This window comes from Takifugu flavidus, chromosome 15 (assembly GCF_003711565.1).
Source record: "Takifugu flavidus isolate HTHZ2018 chromosome 15, ASM371156v2, whole genome shotgun sequence".
NCBI lineage: Eukaryota > Metazoa > Chordata > Actinopteri > Tetraodontiformes > Tetraodontidae > Takifugu > Takifugu flavidus.
Genome location: NC_079534.1, coordinates 5,874,006 through 5,889,549, shown reverse-complemented (window position 1 = coordinate 5,889,549; position 15,544 = coordinate 5,874,006). Strand labels below are relative to the sequence as shown.

Sequence of the window (15,544 nt, the reverse complement as noted above, 5' to 3'; positions counted from 1 at the left end):
AATTAAGCAATCGCAGGCCAGTCAATGAGTCAGCTGATTGGCCCAATAGTGACATTTACAGACAGAATGAGAAATGTGAAATCAATATTAGCTGCAGGTGCTAACACAAAAGTGCAAACAGAACAGACATGAGACTCCTTAATATTTTCATTTAACTGACTTTCATAAAACGCATTATTTAATGCATTCCTCGCTCCATTTTCCCTCCTCTGTTCCAAAAATAGTTTCCCTTTACGGCCTGTAAACTCCAGCTAATCCAAGAGAGAACTGTTCGCAATGACACCTCGCGCTCGAATTTGTAACGGGTGTTTCAGGGCGCGCACATGACAGCGGAAGGAATAAGTGGTAGGGAGAATATAACCGTCAACTGGGATTAATGCGCAGCCTGTGGCGCTAATCTGCTGCGCGCTCAACACGTGCACGAGAGAGCGGGAACGTCTCTTGCCACGCGTCTCTGTTACTCACTTGTCCTTTTTTGTGACTCGCCCTTGTGTGTCTGTGAAAGACCGATCGGCTCACAGTGCTGTGTCGTGGCCATTCATCCTGTCTTCGGTGGACATTTTTCACTCGCTAATGCCACAAAATCAGAGAGACAGAAATGGGTTCCACTCTCATCATCCTCTCAACTTAGAGTTGTTTATTCCATCCATCTCCTGTCGAAATCAGGCACTGACAAGCATAGAAAGGGATTTTTAAGACCTCTGGACACTTAAAACTTCCTGTTTCATTGTATTAGTCAGACGTTTGCAGAGGTTTTGTCTAAGTACTAGTAATCCTGAATAGCACAAAAGTTCAGGAAAACTAGACAGAACCCCATCCAATGCAAGGTTATTGCCACATTTTCCAGCTTCTTCTCTACTCTCTCTCGCTCTCTCTCTGCAGGTTTAAAGGGCTCCCTCCAGAGGATGCAGCTTGAATATGTGGACGTGGTGTTTGCCAATCGGCCCGACAGCAACACTCCTATGGAGGGTAGGTGATCGGTAAATGCACAACGGGGCACCTCCCTCACCGGCGCTGCGACCTTTGTTGAAAGCAGGTCGAGACGTGTAGCTCTGCCTCTGACATTTTACGTCGTCTGACAGGCTTGTCTCCTCGCGGTGCTATTTTAGCCCGACATCCTCCATTTTTTGCCGTCTCTGCGGGTTCACTGGCTTCTGCTGGGTCTCCCAGCAGCACCCCGCTCCAAGCTAGAGCCATGTTCTGCAGAAGAGAGATTATCTCCTCCCCACCTCCGGGAAACTGGCATATTTTTGGGCCTGTCTCTCGAGACGCAACCCCCACCGTGCTCTCTTTTGCTTCCACCAGTTCCCACACAGCCACCTTATGCCGCCGTTTATTTCCTTGCATCTCTTTCCTCACTCCTCCATCAAGTTGTCGCTGTCGCATGCACTTGGTTCACTCGTTCATCTACAGGTTGTCCTGGCTAAGGCTCGCCGCGCCTGCTGAAAATATTTTCCCATCTTTTTACTTCACCTCCTGTGAGCCAGCAGACCGTGGGAGGCCAGTCTGTTGTGTTTTTTGGTTTTTTTTTAATTCCTGGGGCTGGAGGACCCCTTGTGGAGTTCATCAAACTTTCTACTAACTCATCTCTGCAGAGAAAGTCACTTAGTTGGTGATGGAAACCCCAATCAGAGTGACTCATTTAAATGTGATAATGTTTTTCTACTCCTAATCGAGTGGCAGGATTGAGTGTTAAATTGAACTGCTGTGAAGAGGGGGTGCTGTACATCACACCAGACAGGGTCATTGTTTTTGGCAACTCTTTACAGGAGTAACACTTCAGGGAAAGATTGCAGGAAACAAATACCGGAACTTTCCCAGCAAGTCAGTCAGTTCAGTTCAGTTGAAGACTGAAAAAAAATGTTTTACACGTTTCAGGCCAAAGCTAACTTGGAGACATTAGGTACCATTTTTGAGAAGGCTGTCTGTACCTTTCTCGATTTTCTCGATTATTTGTAACTTTTGCTGGTCACACAATAGCAAAATGTAACCATCACAAGGTAATGAAGGTAGGTGGAGCTTCTTTTTCCTGCAGCCTAACAGACGGCAAATGTAACAATTTGTTCTTAGGAAGAAGTAAAGAGTACTTGACCATATTAATCTGGCGTCAGGCTGAACGCAACTGAAATTCGGGTTCCAAATGTCTAAAGCAACATTACTATCAGATGGTCATGCATGCCTTTGCACAATCATGGCATTTGTTTCTATTTCGTTCCTGTGATTTTAACTGCATTTGACTTTGTGTGAGGCAACACGTGTCCCCTTGAGGACAAGAAAAGTGAAGTCATGGCTCGAAAGTCTCCCTTCATCAGCATCACTGTTGTCTGTCCACTCCTCCTCTCTGCCTTTCTCCCCTTCTCCTTTACTTGTTCTTGACTGGCTTTTTGTCTCGGCTTGAATCTAATCCAGCCCTGGCCACGGCCACAACTTTGTATTACAAAGACAGACCTGGAGTTCCTCTTCCCCCCCTCCTCGCTCGCCTCGACTTTTGTTTCATTCCGCACCGCTACGTTTCAATGCAGCGGTCAGTCGCCGGCAACTTTTCCTCCAGAGGCTTGGCTGGGTTCCTTTCCTAAGCATTGCCAAGTAGTTTAGCTCGAAAAGCACTCACATTAAAGCAAATATGAATCAGCGCACGCCTCGAGGAGAAGCAGCTTTGCCTTGGTGAACTGAGTTGTTTTAATGGACGCAAGATAGCCCGCGGTTTGAATTCTCTGAGCGGAATTCCACTATCCAGTCAGTCGGCATCATTTTTTTTCTTTGACAGGACAATCTGCTGCAAATCGAATTCATTCAGTCAACTGAAATTGAAAATTCTGGTCGGCGTTAGCAAAGAATAAAAGAGTGGACATGGCATCATTAAATAGACTTAATAACAGGCCCTCTGGCTAAGTGTTGTTCACTCAGGAAGAAGTGAAATTCAATTGCTTCAATACCCCAGACTACATCCATCTAGGCAGGAAATGAATGCATGTACCAACATATCACCTCTCTCAAGTTTTTAGCAATAAGAGAGCAGCATGCAAAGAAAATACACCCACTCAGCACATACAGCCTGCACACTCTAGCAACGGTGCCCAGAATCCGACTCCATCGGCCACCGACGATCCTCCCTGGCGCGACACGATCATCAAAGCGACGGCTTCACATAACGCAACTTCCTCGAAGATACAGACACCTGCACGGAGACTTTTAGACGCCAGCGGGGAAGCTTTTGTTTCTCGCACACTCGCTGTGCTCTGCAGAAGGCCGAACTCATGACGAAGCTGACCAAATGTTCCCCGCCTCTGTGGCTCCACGCTGCTGGCTCAAGGACAAGCTGATATTGGCTAGCAGCAGGCAGTTAGCCAGTACAAGTACACAAATGGAAGTCTGTCCACATTTGTTGCAATACTGGAGGACGAAATTATTGTTATTTATTGTAAGTTTATCCTGCACCTGTGCAGTCAAAGTTCCACTACGTGCTCAAGTTTCAGTCCAGGAGCACGCCATCGCTATGGCAGCACGCCAACACCAAAGGGTTAGCCTTAAAATGTAAAAACTTGCCCCCTGTTGTTAGTGCTTTCTGCTGAGTTCCCTCAGTTTTTCCCATGATTAACATCCCATGAATGCTCTTTAAGTGCAATTGTAAATCAGCAAATGAGGAATTACCGCTATATCATGTGCTGTTTGCATGTGATTGCGGTTTATAGGATTAATGGGGTGTTTGTGTATTCAAATGAAGATCTATATTTCCTTTAAAGGCCCTTTTCCTTTTAAGGTTTCTTTGAGAAATAAGTTAACAGCAGTAAAATGAGGTAATACAAATGAAACAAATACCTTCTGTGTTATGCATTTTTCATTTCCTGCATTATCTGCATCCTTAGGCGCAAACACGCAAAAACAACCAGGGTAATTTGCAACTGACTCCAGGCAACATTCTGCCAAGGTTGGCTGAGTCTTTAACCCTCCCCTGTGGCGTTTGTTCAAATAAAGTGGTGTTACCAGATATAAATTCGCACAATAGCTTAAACAAGGATGAACTTTTCTCACAAAAGAGGTGGGAAACTTTGCATTTGATGTGCCAGTTTCGCCACTTCTTGTTCAAACCTATATCATTTCACCCTTGCAGAGATTGTGAGAGCCATGACACATGTGATCAACCAGGGCATGTCGATGTACTGGGGGACATCCCGCTGGTCGGCAATGGAAATTATGGTGGGTTGGAGCACGTCACAGCACGTCACAGAATAGAAATACACACAAGTGTTTGCTTTATTGGTTTATTTTTCTTTGTATGATTAACTCAGGAAGCGTATTCTGTGGCCCGGCAGTTTAATCTGATTCCACCAGTGTGTGAGCAGGCGGAATATCACTTCTTCCAGAGGGACAAAGTGGAAACTCAGCTCCCAGAGCTGTATCACAAGATAGGCCAGTCTTCCCAAACTTTTCCAGCATCTATCAATGTGGGATATTTTGTCCATGCTATGTTGTATCCTCTTAGGTGTCGGCGTGGTCTCCTGGTCTCCGTTAGCTTGTGGAATCATCACCGGGAAGTATGAGAATGGTGTCCCAGAATCTTCCAGGGCCTCAATGAAGGTGCAGGGCTTATTGGTTTTAAGCGGGTCACTTTTTTTAAACTTTTATTACAAGAGAGTTTTAAATGATGAAAGAAATCACCATTGTGACACTGTCCTTTCCTCCCCTCTTTCAGCCATATCAGTGGTTAAGGGAGAAGATAATGAGCGAGGATGGAAGGAAACAGCAGGCCAAGCTCAAGGAACTGGCTCACATAGCAGAAAAGCTGGGGTGCACTTTACCACAATTAGCTATAGGTGAGGGCATAAGGGTTCACAACAATTGGAGCCTTTAGTGTATCTCTTCAAAACATACTTCTAAAAATTCTTTCCAGCCTGGTGCTTGAGAAATGAGGGAGTGAGCTCGGTGCTTCTGGGATCCTCCAGTCCAAGCCAGCTCACGGAGAACCTGGGAGCCATTCAGGTACCCCGCACACGTTCGACACCAAATGACTAGTTCAGTTATTTTATCAAGTCAGACTGCATTCTTGCGGATTCTTTTATTCGCTCCACAGGTCATTCCGAAGATGACAGCAGGCATCGCCTCAGAAGTGGATCACATACTAGAAAATTGTCCTCACAGCAAAAAGGACTACCACCATTGAAAGGACCCTGTTCTGATGAACTATGCTTAAAAAGCTTGGCAAAAGCTCAGTCCTCACAGCCATGGCAACATTAAGACTGTGTCCTGTTTCGCTCGTGTGTGCGATTGTGTAAGTGCTCTGCTTGGCTCATCTGTATGAAGATTAACCAGTTCTCATTCTTGTAAAGTAAGCTAATTGACAAAATATGCATGCAACAGCTATAGTGGCTGGGAAGGGCGAAAGCTCCAGGGAGGCGATTTCTCTTCTACCCGCAGTATAGCACACAGCCCATATATTTACAGGAACAAACTGCTGTGTTAGATTAATGCTATAATAATATAAGATGTAGCTCAAGTTAATGAGGCTATATTGAACCAGCAGTGAAGAAATTAAAAAAATATGGCTTTCTGGAAGGTTCCCTGTGTTCTGTTTTCTAATATCTTTTTAGCTGTCAGAAAAATTAAGATTATGAGATGTGTAATTGGGCCTGGTCTCAGCAGACAAGATGATGTGTTTTAACATTTCCCATTACAGCTGGAGCTGACCTCAACATATCTTTATCAGTGTGCAATTAACTGTGAAAACACAAGGCTGAAAAATGTCTCAACGTCGACTGTTACTATATGACAATATATTCATATGAGAATGCAAGCTTCTCATCTCATTGTCTTCTTTCTTCCTTTATTTTCATTTATACAAAACCCATTGTGTAGTTTCCCTTTGTATTCTAATAACCCCTTTTATTTGGCCTGTGTATTTCTCCTTTTTTCCCAGGAATGGGAACATGTGATTGAATTAATTTCACTCTGTGTTATTCCTGCATTTGTCTAATTTAAGAGGTACTCCTAAGGGAAAATGTGGTATTTAAAAAACCACAGCCATGTGGCTTATTAATATTCTTAGAATAACAATGTACCCATTTGGATGCCACATTCATTTGATCTGCAAGACTGAATTCTTATCTACCATTTACCAGGGCCCATTGTTACACAATGGACACATACTTGTTATGTTCTTTTTCCACATGTGTATTTAAGTGTTGTTAATCAGGTTTGTACATATAAATCAAGCAATTAAAATTCCAATTATTCATTTCAAAGATCTATAATAATTTTCTATTAGTATGGATGCCTTCTAATTGTTATGATCCTCTCACACTGTTTATTGTGAACTTCTGTGTTGAATTACAACCTGCAACTTGAAAAGTGATGTAGTTGCTACGGTTTGCTATTTTGGTCTCTCTACGTCTGTGTCTTCCAGTTTTATAATAAAGCAACGGGTGGATAATATTATCAAGCTAATGTCCAATTAAATGCCCGTCTTATTTCTTGCGGACGCCTGAGCACCACTGTTTGGTCTGTGCTCATGGATATAAAGATGTGCATGCATTTCCTGTAATCTAGCCAATCAGCTCCTTAGACTCATCGCTGTGGTATTTGATTGGCTCATGTGCACTTCCTGAATGTGTTGTGCTACTGGGAGCCCGCGATTTATAAAAACTGCTGTTGTTTAAGTGATTAAGTAGTTTATAATGTCTCTGTTTACCTAGCTAACGTATTGACACAGCGTCAGAGGAAAATAAAAAGTAGCTGTAAAGTTACCTTGTGATAAAGTGGTTTAATAATGCACCGGGTGAAACAGAGCGCGGCAGCATATTGTTTGTTGCAACAACGTTAGCAAGTGGCTAGTTAGCGCTATTGTGCAGGGGAGGGAAGGTTGCCTTGTCAACTAGCCAGAAACAACTCAAACTCCTGCGCCATCATCGGGACTTAAGCTAGGACACACTTGTCACAGCCTCGCTCGACGCTATAACGTACGTTTGTATTCGCAAGTCAAATATGTTGCTTGCTATTTGCTATTCATTACCCCAGATTTTCAATAACAAATCTGTTTCTGGCACCGCCAAACCATGTCAGTGTACATTGTTGCTATTGTATTACTCTGAATAAATCGTCTCGATCACAGGTCAGTCTCTGGCGGACCAACAACAGCTATGTCGTTATCATCTGAATTTTATTTTGGAGGCCATGGCAACAGAGGGGACACAATTTGTGTCGTACCCGACCTCTCTAAAGACCTCACGGAAAATGATTTCGACCTGAACAAATCGTACCCATGTACTCAGAAACCTTTGTACAAGAAAAACCTTTTGGCCCTGCAACGTCGTTATTATCCTTGTTCCTCAAAAGGTAAGTTCTGACAGACGATTTGCCTTTGAATGTGAGCATATCAGACAGTGTTACTCATCGAATATACACTAATTTCAAAGCATCCTCACTTTTAAGTATCTGCTGATTGCCTGCCTCGTCTGTCTACTGCATCAGAGATGGAGGAAAGCCTGTTCAGCCAGCTGTTTTCTGGAGATTTTAGTCTGTCACTGCCTCCAGCTGCCCTGAACCCAAACAAAGCCATTCTCACTGTCAACCACAAAACCAGAGAGGTACAGCATATATGCAAGTGCATCAAACCTATTACAGCTCTGTTCAGCTTGTGTATTGCTTTTAACGCATGCATATTCTCTCCCAGATTGCTTCAGCGAACGAGCAAGCCCAGAAGCTGTTTGACTGCACCCCAAATGGACTGATTGGAACGAAACTGTCCTGTCTTTTTAAGAAAACATGTCAGGTCCTAGAAGAAGCCCTGGAGGAAATTTTTCCTCTTGAAGATGGATCCGTCACAGCTGTGACTGGAAAAGTGGTAAGAAATGTGCTTTAAACACAGTATTTGGGACTTTTTCTTTTGCTACTCTTCTACCAAGTGTGTTTCATTTTTTGTTTGTATCCTTTTGGAATTTTGCTTGCAGGTAGATGTTGTGACATCATCTGGAGAGGTACCAGTCTCTGTGTGTACATACAGACAGCCACACGATCAAGATCACTGGATTCTCTTGATAGAAAGCGTGGAAAGAGTACCAGCTTGTTTGACATTTTCTCAAGATGTGGGTCAAACTGTAACAAACTTTCTTTTTGTTTGTTGCTACAGTTTTTAAGACATTATCTTCCTGTAAATACTGCTTTTCATTACATTAACATTGACACGGACTTTGATAATTCTTTGCTAAACTTTTTAACTTCTAGGGCAGTATCCTTACCTGCGACTTGGTGTTTGCACATCTCCTTGGATACCACCATCCCGCTGACTTAAAAGGACGGTTTATCAAGGAGCTGATGCCATCTTTGAAAATCTCATTTCATAATCACGCTCTTCCCAAAGTAAGACAACTGTCACTTAATGATATAACAAAATCCACTGCCTCAAGTTTGTGTTCACCAAGTTATTTTCATGATGCAGCAGAATAAGGAATATTGTGCAGAGCTAAATTTTGTCCCTTTTTTAGCTGCTAAGGCTTCAGAAGGTGTGTGGTAAAAACAGAAGCGGAGCATCCGTTCCACTGTGTATCAAACTTCAGGGTGCAGTAGTTTGTGGGAAATTCCAACATGAGGATTCTAAACCTGAACCACTTGAGCAACAACTTGACAAAGAGGCAACCTCTGGTAAACTGTGTAATCCTTCTTTAAAAATGATCAGGACAGATTAGATTAGAGGTATGAAATTTATCAACAGTTATTCTTAATCTAATCCTGCCACAGCTCTTAAGTGCCTGACAGCATTGTCCTTCCTAATTTTCTAATTAGATATTAAAGAAATTATTATTCTGTGGTCTCACTTTCATAGAAGTAAAAGAAGACAACAATGTTCCCTCCTCTGGCCCTTTATTGGAGTATTCAGGAAGAGTTTGGGCATTTGTTCCTCTGAGTGGTCTGCTCCTGCTCCATCCCAATGGCTCCATCTGCAGCATCCACGACCTGCATGCCCTCAGTATGTTTGGCTACAACAAGGATGAGCTGCTGCAAAAGGTTGGCCAACACAGCCCGCAGAACAAACTGTCTGTGATGATAATCAGGTCAACGCTCACTTTTTTCACTGCTAATTTGTTGACAGAGTGTCACTTTTCTGATGCCCGGCTTCTATGAATGCATGACTGATTCAGCCAAAAAGGCCATGTCATTCACTGAGTCTCAAGCTGTTTCCGGAATATCCAAAAAATCTGGTAAGTGCTTTATATTTTACTTTTTAAAATTCTTATTTGGCCACTTTTGGTTGATTTTTAAATCTCGAATGTCCTCTTAATTATAGAGCCCTCCTCGCTGGTTGCTGGTGATATGGCCACAGTGCATCATGCTGTTCTCAAGAGGAGCTCCTCAGGGAGAGGCAGGATTTTCACTGGAACTAGTACTAGACTGGAGAAACAAGGCAGTGCATTGTCTACCCTTTCTCCTCCATCTGTCACTTCCACACGTGTGGTTATGTAAGTTTCATTCCCTGTACTTTTTTATTGATGGCAAATATTTAAAAACAAATTATAACACTATGATCAAAAATTTAAACACTTCACTTGCACCTTTAATTTGGGATGAAGATATTTTTAAATGTTGTATAATGGCATTGTATAATGGTTTCATCACTTGTTCAAGCTTTGGTAACACAACAAAATGATATTACCCTGATTTTAATTTGAATAAGAAACTTCTTATTTGCACAAGCGGCATATTATGATGGTCAAGTAGGCCACCTGTTGGTCAAGTATCGCCACTGCACATTCATGAAAGATCGATCATTTCAAAAGAAAACCTACTGTCTTGTACAGTTTGAACAGTGATTGCTGGAGTGGCAATTGTTTAATCCACATCCTCTTTCTGCAGACCCAATGACACTGCAGAGCTGATGAAGGAAGCAGGCCAGGTTGCTCTTTGCAGTAGTGACGTGAGCAGCACCGAAAACACGCAGGCACTCCTCAAAACGTTTGCCTGGGTGGAAGCACCAGGAGAAAACACCTTCTGCACTGTAACATCGCCCCCAGAACACAAGCATCAGCTTGGATGTAAGGCTGCTGGAAGTGCTCAACCTCTCATCAATGTCATTCCAAGTACGTAGTGAAACAGTGTTTGTCTATAACAAGATAAAAAGATTTCTTTGGAGTGAGTGAGTGAACAAGGTCTTTCTTCTTTTTTTCTTTTCCATAGACACTCGGTCATCTCTAAATAACTGTGAGGGCAGTGCCTCCGCTGATGTAATCACAGACCACCCCTCAGGCTCCTCTGTCCTACAGGGGTCAAGCTTTGAGGTCATCTCTCTAGGGAGCAGGTGAAGTATTAAGATATTGCAGACACTTGCATACTACTTTAGGATGTGTTTATCAGAGAAAAGTGTCAGTTTAGCTTTACAAGGGGTGATTCTTGACCATCACTTCCTCAGGTCGTCCTCGGGCTTCTGTGAGAGGTTCCCTGGCCACGGTGGTTCAGATCCAGGCCGGATTGAGATGTCTCAGTCGGCACATATTGTGGACTCGGCTAGCTGTTACCTAGACCTCAACAGCAATGGTGAACTGGTTACCCGTGCCATGGCTGATCTAGATCTGAATAGCAGCATAGAAATTCTCAGCAGTGGCATGCACGACAACAACGACCAACGCATCATGATATCCTGTGATACAGCCGAGCTCCTGCGTACACCCGCCCCATGTGCGGTAGGATCTGGCCAGCAAGCAGAAGCTGCTGACGACGTAAGCATTGCTGTAGAAGCTAGAGAAAGTTCAAATGGAGAACAGGTAAAGAAAGATGAAGACCAGCAGGGTCAGTGGGCCGCCATTCCTGCTACATCTACCCCTAAGAAACAGAATGCCCTAGACATACCACAGATACTGGAGGGAACATTCAAAGGAAGTGGATACCACAGAGATGGCACAAAAGTTGGTTAGTGCCACACTTTCATAGCTTAAACTAATCTGTGCATTTGGTTCATTAAAAAAAAGCCAAATTTGTTCTTTCCAGACTTGCAGTGGGACACATGTAGGGCTGTCCTCCCTGATGGAAGCTCCATGTTCTGTGTCTGGATGAGTACTTGTGGCCAGCAGGGAACACTGTTCCAAACGCATGATTCACTGTACAACCAATCAGGAGCCAGTCAAGGAGAGGTCAGTGAGAGACTTGTGGTACCTTGTGACCCCGTAATGCATCTTCAGAATGCATAAATGGTTCTAGGGCATTTTTTCCTCTCTGCTACAGATTTTTGATGCCAGTCATGGCGAGCAACTGCGCTCCACCATGGACCTGGAGCAGACCCGAGCCTGTGATGGCCAATTTAGAGAAGAGTACCAGCCTGTTAAAGCTGTGGGTAAAGGAGCTTTTGGTTTTGTCTGGAAGGCAGTAAGATGCAGTGATGGACAAGATGTAAGAAGATTTCTATATCAATATGTATACAGCAGTTTCCATTCATAAGATATTTATCTTTTTTTATGTTGGGAATTTACAGGTGATAGTTAAATTCATTAACAAGGCCCGAATAGTCAGTGACTGCTGGGTGGATGATCCAGTTCTAGGAAGAGTTAGCCAGGAGATTGCCATTTTGACACGAGTTCAACACCACAACATTGTCAAGGTGATGGTTTTGTCAAGAACAATTCTTGAAGTAGCAAATATGTCATTTTTAAAAAAGCTAACAGGCTGTGTGTGCTTCTTTTTTGTTCCAGGTGCTGGAGGTGTTTGAGAATGGAAGCTACTTCCAGATGGTGATGGAGAAACATGGAGAGGGCTTGGACCTTTTTGAATTCATCGACATGCACCCCAGCCTGGATGAACCTCTGGCTAGCTATATCTTTAGACAAGTACGCCTCCAGTGTAGTGTTCCAAAGAGAAAACAAGCAACAAAAGAATGTCTCAATGAAACGTTTGTGTTGAAATGAGGGCGTCCATCTCTCCACAGCTGGTGGCCGCAGTTTTCTATCTGAGAACAAAGAACATCCTTCACAGAGACATTAAGGATGAAAACATCATCATCGATAAATGTTTCCACATCCGACTCATTGACTTTGGCTCTGCCGCCATGATGGGGCCTAAGAAGCTCTTTTACAATTTCTGTGGTACGCTGGAGTACTGCTCCCCAGAGGTGCTCCAGGGAAATCCGTATGTACCTACAGTTTATGTCAAGATTAAACATTTCATGGTTTCTGCTTTGCATTTTGAGGATGAGCCTGTCTAAATTTGAGAATAAGTGATCATTGGTTCTAGATGACTGAAGTAACTCCTGTATTTGCAATGCACAGTTAAACAACAGCAAAGCCATGAACAGACAAGGGAATATTTTGTTTTCCTAAATGCAACTTGTTTAATTCTCTTGTCCTCGGTCTCGTTGTTTGTGGTAGATATGAGGGTCCAGAGCTGGAGATGTGGTCTCTTGGTGTGTTGCTCTACACTCTGCTCTTCAGTGAGAACCCTTTCTGTGGTGTAGAAGAGATCCTGAACGCCAAACTTAGGATCCCATTTCCCCTCTCTCTTGGTATATGTCCAAATGATTTTTCACTGGTTTGTTTAAAACACATCTTTGAACAGGTTCTAAGATTTCTCTCTGCATGGTCCTAGAGCTGAAAGGCATGTTATGTGGGCTGCTGCAGCCTGATCCCAGGCTGAGAATGACTCTCGATGAGCTACTGCTGCAGTCTTGGGTCAGTCAACACATTTCCCTGGCAGAGTACAGCTGGTCGGAGGTGATCTGTTCAGCACAGAGCTACTGTAAGTTAACTAACCAGTCAGTCTTTTTTTAACGGTTGGTCTCGCTGAGTCAATGTTCTGTGTTCTTTTGCCAGGCTCACCACAGTTACAGCCACATATCAAAGGTTTGTTTCCTGTACAACATGATGAGATCCCCACTGAGGATGAAGAAGATAATGAGGATGACAGGCTGTCAATGGTAGCCCTGGAATCGGAACTTCAGAAGTATCTCCAGGAGGATTCATGATGGAAGCTGAAGCGAACCAACCCAACATTTAGCTGTGTAGCTGTGCAAAGAGGACATAAATTGAAGCACAAGGAAATGGAAATGTGCTGGCAGACAGCTGTTAGGCTGGCACTTGTTTTCCTTATAAAGTTACAGTTTATTAAATCATTTGAATATATTAACATATATATATGTTTAGAATAGCTACTTACCAGTTGGTTATTTTGAAAAGTTGTGACACTAACCTTGAGTTGTTACCCAGTTCAACTTCAGTGAAGGGGGAAATGTTTATATTTGTGTTTTTTATGTCTATGATTTTTATCCTTAAAGGTTTTAATAAGAATGTAAGTATATTTACAATATTTTATTTATTCTTATACATCAATAAATATTTTAGCTTTTCTTGTACGTTTTTAAATGACTAAACAATGGGATTTGGATTTAATTTGGATCCGGACTGATTGACATTGACTTTTTTCCCCCCTGTTTTATCTGTAGCCACATATCAATAATATTCTACTTTTGGACCCGGAAGTCAAATGCAATAATTGATTGAGTTCTGTCGGTACTTTTCGTAATAAACCATTTAAGACAATCGGCGTAAAACGGAACGTTTGTCTTCTTAAGCGAATCGGCGGGATTTTTAGTAGGACGGACAAGTATGAGTACTGTAGCTGTTGCGTGTCAAGTGAGTCTAAACGTTTTTAACAACATTTTTACATTTGTTATTTAATAAAACGTAAAATGTATTACCGGTGTATGTAATGACATGCATTGTATAATCGAGTGAAGTCTAGGCTAAGGTTTTTCCTGTAACCTCTACGTTTGCTAATTTTATGCTAATACTGCTTATTATTGTCTGCAGTTTCGGTAATAGATATGGGTTTTGTTTATCTTTTACGATACTATTTTGCAGTGACAATTTGTTAAATTCGCATTTTTCAGCTTCTCCGTTGGAGTACTAGAAATGCCACTGCAGCATTCATCTCATCTCAGCTGTGGAGACGTCACCTACCTACCGTGTGTATAGGGTGCAGGTTGCTCTGCCACCCCACCAGTCATGAACCTTTGCAGCCAGCCCACAATAACCAGGGTCTCGATCTTTTATCCAGTCAGTCAGAGTCAGACCTGTCTTTGCATTCTTTGGAGCAGATGGGATTTACAGAGACCCAGGCAGAGCATGTCTGTGCTGTCTTCTCCCAGTTTAGAGGAAGTACTGGCAAACATGCTTTATCAACTATTACAGCTCTTTTTGTTTTGGGCCTCAATGCTGCCAGCATGTTAAAGGTGTTTGAAAAATGTCCTGAACTTTACACTGTCAGGGAAGCTCAACTTCAGCAGCGCATCAACAACCTGCGGAAACTTGGTTTCGTGGAAGGTGAGATTAAGATTTCCATTGATCAGAGTACTGTGGAAAAGATGTCGGGACTCCAGTGGTGTCAAACGTGTCTTTCAGGCAGTCTTCAGAGAGTGGTGGTCCATTACCCTCAAATCTTGACTGTACCTGCAAAGAAAATTAGAAACAGAGTTGCGTTCCTGCATGAGAAGTGTCTGTTCACCATGCAGCAGGTCACAGGCATCCTACGGGACAGTCCGGCTATAGTGATGGAAAACATAGATCACCTGGAGTATAAGTTTCAGGTCAGTGTGTAAAACCGACATTAATTAGACACCCAAAAATGCAAGCATTTATATTAGATTTGTAGGCCTTTAGGTGTCCATTGTATGGTTTTGATACAATAAACAAACTGTAGAAATTGTTAATTTATTGCTATATGTGTAGGTTCTTACAATTCATACATTAAAACAAATTTGAATGAAGATTTATTGTCTTCTTTAGGTCCTTGGTGTAAAAGCTCCCATCTATATAAATTTTCACAGCATGTAGAATTAAACAGACTTGAGAGTTCTACATCAACAGTTGTTATTTTAAATGTTGTCAATTTTTTGTTTATTTGTGTACAGAACTCTTGTGCTAGTGATTAAAATGTGTTCCAATTAAGTTAAAGTTTTAAATTACATATCACTATTTCTGACTTAGAAGTAGCCAATTGCAGCTGTTTACTAACTGATTTTATAAAAGTGTGTTATAAATGCATTTTGGTAACTTGGTATTTGTCCTCTGTCTACTTGTTCTGCTACAGTATGTATACTTCCGAATGGGTGTGAAACAGGCGGAAATGGTGAAGTCCAAGTTGTTCCGCTTGACTTTGGATGAGGTGCGTAATAGGCACTGCTTCCTGGAGCGCAGAGGTCTGTATGAAACCCCAGACAAGAATGGACAAACGATGATCATCAACCCCAAACTGGACAGTGTCCTCAACTGCGACGAGGACACCTTCCTCAAAGTGGCCAAGGCCTCAGCGGAGGAATACGATGTGTTTAAAAGACTCGTGGAAAGAGAATGGCAGCAACAGGAGCAGCAGCTGGGCAGCTTTGGAGCTGATAGCGGTGATGAGGAGGAGGAGGAGGAGGGTGACGATGAAGAGCAGGAGGAGGAGACTGGTGGGAGAGATGGATACAGGAAGAGGAAAAAGAGAAGATAATGCTTAAAATAGAGGAATTGTATCAGTGAAAATCACTTAAATATTTGACAATGATTAATAAAATATGCAATTGTTTAAAGGAAAA

General features: G+C 42.6%; 3 protein-coding genes across 9 annotated transcripts in view; all 3 read left to right on the top strand.

Annotated features, from left to right (window-relative positions):
* kcnab1b (potassium voltage-gated channel subfamily A regulatory beta subunit 1b) overlaps nt 1-6,740 on the top strand; it is a 26,519-nt gene extending 19,779 nt beyond the window's left edge. For all 6 annotated transcript variants that reach the window (XM_057057789.1, XM_057057786.1, XM_057057787.1 and 3 more), the window contains 7 exons: nt 883-969; nt 4,112-4,197; nt 4,290-4,410; nt 4,484-4,578; nt 4,694-4,814; nt 4,892-4,980; nt 5,072-6,740. In XM_057057789.1, coding sequence (XP_056913769.1) covers nt 883-969; nt 4,112-4,197; nt 4,290-4,410; nt 4,484-4,578; nt 4,694-4,814; nt 4,892-4,980; nt 5,072-5,161 — 689 coding nt within the window. In that variant the 3' untranslated portion in view covers nt 5,162-6,740. The remainder of the gene's footprint in view (nt 1-882; nt 970-4,111; nt 4,198-4,289; nt 4,411-4,483; nt 4,579-4,693; nt 4,815-4,891; nt 4,981-5,071) is intronic.
* Nucleotides 6,669-13,508, top strand: pask (PAS domain containing serine/threonine kinase). 2 transcript variants are annotated; one of them, XM_057057784.1, is made up of 21 exons: nt 6,669-6,953; nt 7,106-7,329; nt 7,465-7,580; nt 7,667-7,837; nt 7,944-8,078; nt 8,218-8,352; nt 8,478-8,634; nt 8,816-8,997; nt 9,083-9,191; nt 9,278-9,449; nt 9,844-10,067; nt 10,165-10,285; nt 10,397-10,893; nt 10,972-11,114; nt 11,206-11,370; nt 11,453-11,578; nt 11,670-11,804; nt 11,903-12,102; nt 12,342-12,475; nt 12,559-12,708; nt 12,783-13,508. In XM_057057784.1, the coding sequence occupies exons 2-21, from the start codon at nt 7,134-7,136 to the stop codon at nt 12,932-12,934; spliced, it is 3,420 nt and encodes a 1,139-aa protein (XP_056913764.1). In that variant the 5' UTR covers nt 6,669-6,953; nt 7,106-7,133; the 3' UTR covers nt 12,935-13,508. The 2 variants fall into 2 exon arrangements, with proteins under 2 accessions (XP_056913764.1, XP_056913763.1); XM_057057783.1 differs by having other exon boundaries at nt 7,426-7,580.
* Nucleotides 13,441-15,544, top strand: mterf4 (mitochondrial transcription termination factor 4). The gene is made up of 4 exons (XM_057057793.1): nt 13,441-13,601; nt 13,859-14,291; nt 14,370-14,554; nt 15,058-15,544. Exons 1-4 carry the CDS (start codon nt 13,575-13,577, stop codon nt 15,457-15,459), a joined length of 1,047 nt encoding a protein of 348 aa, XP_056913773.1. The 5' UTR covers nt 13,441-13,574; the 3' UTR covers nt 15,460-15,544.

Excerpts from the sequence above, each read along its gene's own strand:
- pask (XM_057057783.1), top strand. The coding sequence starts at position 7,134 with ATGTCGTTATCATCTGAATTTTATTTTGGAGGCCATGGCAACAGAGGG. Across the intron at positions 8,353-8,477 it reads ATAATCACGCTCTTCCCAAA|CTGCTAAGGCTTCAGAAGGT; the intron begins GTAAGACAACTG and ends TCCCTTTTTTAG. Across the intron at positions 12,709-12,782 it reads CTGTTCAGCACAGAGCTACT|GCTCACCACAGTTACAGCCA; the intron begins GTAAGTTAACTA and ends TTCTTTTGCCAG.
- mterf4 (XM_057057793.1), top strand. The coding sequence starts at position 13,575 with ATGAGTACTGTAGCTGTTGCGTGTCAA. Across the intron at positions 13,602-13,858 it reads CTGTAGCTGTTGCGTGTCAA|CTTCTCCGTTGGAGTACTAG; the intron begins GTGAGTCTAAAC and ends CGCATTTTTCAG. Across the intron at positions 14,555-15,057 it reads ACCTGGAGTATAAGTTTCAG|TATGTATACTTCCGAATGGG; the intron begins GTCAGTGTGTAA and ends GTTCTGCTACAG.